Below are 2,553 nucleotides of genomic sequence, written 5' to 3' on the forward strand. Positions count from 1 at the left end.
GGAATACGTTTTACTTCAGGTAACAGAAAACCCAACTACAGTGGCTTAAACAAATAGGATGTTATTTATCTCACATAATAAGAATTCCAGAATGGCATTTCAGGGCTTGTTTAACTGCTAACAGATGTCATCAAGGTCCCAGGCTTTTCTGTGTTTCTATTCTTGCAAGTTGGGCAGTAGGATAATCTTGTCAAAATGAAAATATATCCCAGGCATTGTATTGTCTAGTGTTGTATGAGGTGTAGGTTTGTTGTAAGAGTAGTAGGTTTGAAACTATATATACCTCCTTAAACAGAAATTTGAGATTTCATTTCCTTTATAATGTACTTTTTGAAGAAAGAGGTGAAAGGTGTTCCCAAGATGTTAGGGAAGTCTTTTCTGAAGTGTCTGGTGATCTTTGACTATCTCTTCTTGTTTAAATCTGAGGCACTAAAAGCTGATTGGACATCATGCTTGGGGGGATTATTGACAAGTGTTGACTGAAAGGTGACCTGGCTGGCAATTTTAATAGGAAGGAGCCCTCTTCCCCAATGTTAATGTTTGTAGATCTTCTCTCTACAAACATCCCCCAGGGAGGAATGTTCCAGACTCTTTGGGTGGGGAGTAAAAACCAGACTGCCTGTGTTCCAGGAGCCAAGTGGAGTAGGGAGCTGAGCTGGGGACAGGTAGATCTGTCTTGCCAGTCAGTAGAGACTTTGATTTAATACTCCTGTCTTTAGTACATTTCCTACCCCGACCGTTAGCCAAGCCTAGCGTCCCAAGTTCTGGTTCTCCAATTTACCTTTTCCAGAGAGTAAAACATGCTGGATGTGGTGGAGGAAGGGCAGCCAAGGAAGGGCAGCCCAGGAAGGGAAAAAGTATTTTTAAATGGATTTTAAAAGCCATTCCTCCTGTTTCTTCCCCTGCATTCCCATGTTTTGGAGGTACCTGGCGCCTCCTGTTCTTGAGCCTTTGGTAGTGAGGATGGGAAGGTTCTGTGGCTCAGGTGTATTTACTTTCTGCCTGCTCCCACCCCGAGTCCCTTGCAGCCTAGCTCTGGCCTTTTCCATCTCTTAATCTGGTTTCGTGGCTGCTGTTCCATCTCCTGCTTGAGTACTTGTGGGCTTTTGCCTTTTCTGTCTTTCATCATTTTCGTGGAGAGGGAAGGAGATAAAAATGCACATATTGGGTTCTCTCTTGCTTAACTGGAGATCTGGCATACGTTATTTTTCTTTAAAAGTAGAATTATACTATCCATATGTATTTGAAATCTATAAAATTCATTTAAGTAGTTCAATATTTGTTGAATTTTAGCTGATTCATGTAGAAATGGGAAACTCTAGATTTGTTAAAATGCGACTGTGAGCTTTTTAAAAAATGTCTTTTTAATTTTCAGATTGTGAGCCATGCCTTTAGTGAAGAGGAACATTGAGCCCCGGCACCTGTGCCGGGGAGCCCTGCCCGAGGGGATCACCAGTGAACTTGAATGTGTAACCAATAGTACTCTTGCCGCTATCATTCGCCAGCTAAGCAGTCTCAGTAAGTCGTCTTTTTTCTGATTACCAATGACATTTTATTACTTTTATGTTAGCAAATTGATTTCAATGCAGTAGTTATGTGATTGTCCAAAGAAGAGACTACAGCTTTAGAGGAAAGAACCTCCCTCTCCCCTCCACATTTCCCCATGTGAAATTAACCACTGCACCTGAACTGGGCTTGTGATGCCCAACTTTATGTGATGATGGTGCAATGCTAAATTTACCAACTCATAAGTTATTAGATAGGATTAAATATGTAGATTTAAAATACTGTTAATTTTTTAAAGGTTTTTAAAATGAAGATAATTCATAGGTTTTTTAGTGAATTATTTTGTTAAACTTGAACAGTTTAACAGTTGTTTAAAAAAAAAAACCAATTGTTTTTTTAAAAAAGTAACATTGAAAACTTACTGTAATATGCCCGGCACATAGTAGGTGCTCAATAAATATTTGTCAGTTGAATAATATTCCAAATGAATCACTGAATAAAGCCAAAAGGCAGTAAGATTTGTTGATTTTAATCTACTAAAAGTTAAAATGCAGGTACTGACTTCCAAATTGAGGTCAGTGGATAAACTTATTATTACATTTATACGGTTCCATGCATGTATTTGTATCCAAACACAAGTATAAGGAAGAAAAAACTTTCTGTCATTTCAATTTAAACAGTAATATTAAATATCCAAGGAATATTCCATTTGGGGGGATTCAAATATGCGTGAAAATGCTTTTTTCTTTAATGCTTTTTGAAGTTGCAGTATTTTCCCCTCTTACATTTATGTCGTGATCTCGTTTTCTCACTTCATCCTACTCCTTTTCGGTTTAGATGGCTTATGTGTCATTTTTGGTGACAGGTTTTCACAGTTAAATTTTTCAGAAACTCTGTTAATAACTAGAAAATCCTCCATGAAATTCCACATACTGGTATCCTCAAGCACAGGGGAATTATTTTTTGAAAACTCAAGTATTTTTATTTATTTTATAGAAGAAACACTGCAGATAAGTATTTGTTTCTTTAAAAGAATTGTACTATATT

The 2,553-nt window shown here is 37.4% G+C and overlaps 1 protein-coding gene across 1 annotated transcript in view; it reads left to right on the forward strand.

Moving 5' to 3' along the window:
- WASF3 (WAS protein family, member 3) overlaps window positions 1–2,553 on the forward strand; it is a gene marked incomplete at its 3' end in the record, with an annotated part of 84,986 nt that overhangs the window by 34,728 nt on the left and 47,705 nt on the right. The window contains exon 2 of the mRNA XM_008580896.1: window positions 1,376–1,518. Coding sequence (XP_008579118.1) covers window positions 1,386–1,518 — 133 coding nt within the window. The remainder of the gene's footprint in view (window positions 1–1,375; window positions 1,519–2,553) is intronic.

This window comes from Galeopterus variegatus, unplaced genomic scaffold (genome assembly GCF_000696425.1).
Source record: "Galeopterus variegatus unplaced genomic scaffold, G_variegatus-3.0.2 Scaffold2195, whole genome shotgun sequence".
In the NCBI taxonomy this organism is placed as follows: domain Eukaryota; kingdom Metazoa; phylum Chordata; class Mammalia; order Dermoptera; family Cynocephalidae; genus Galeopterus; species Galeopterus variegatus.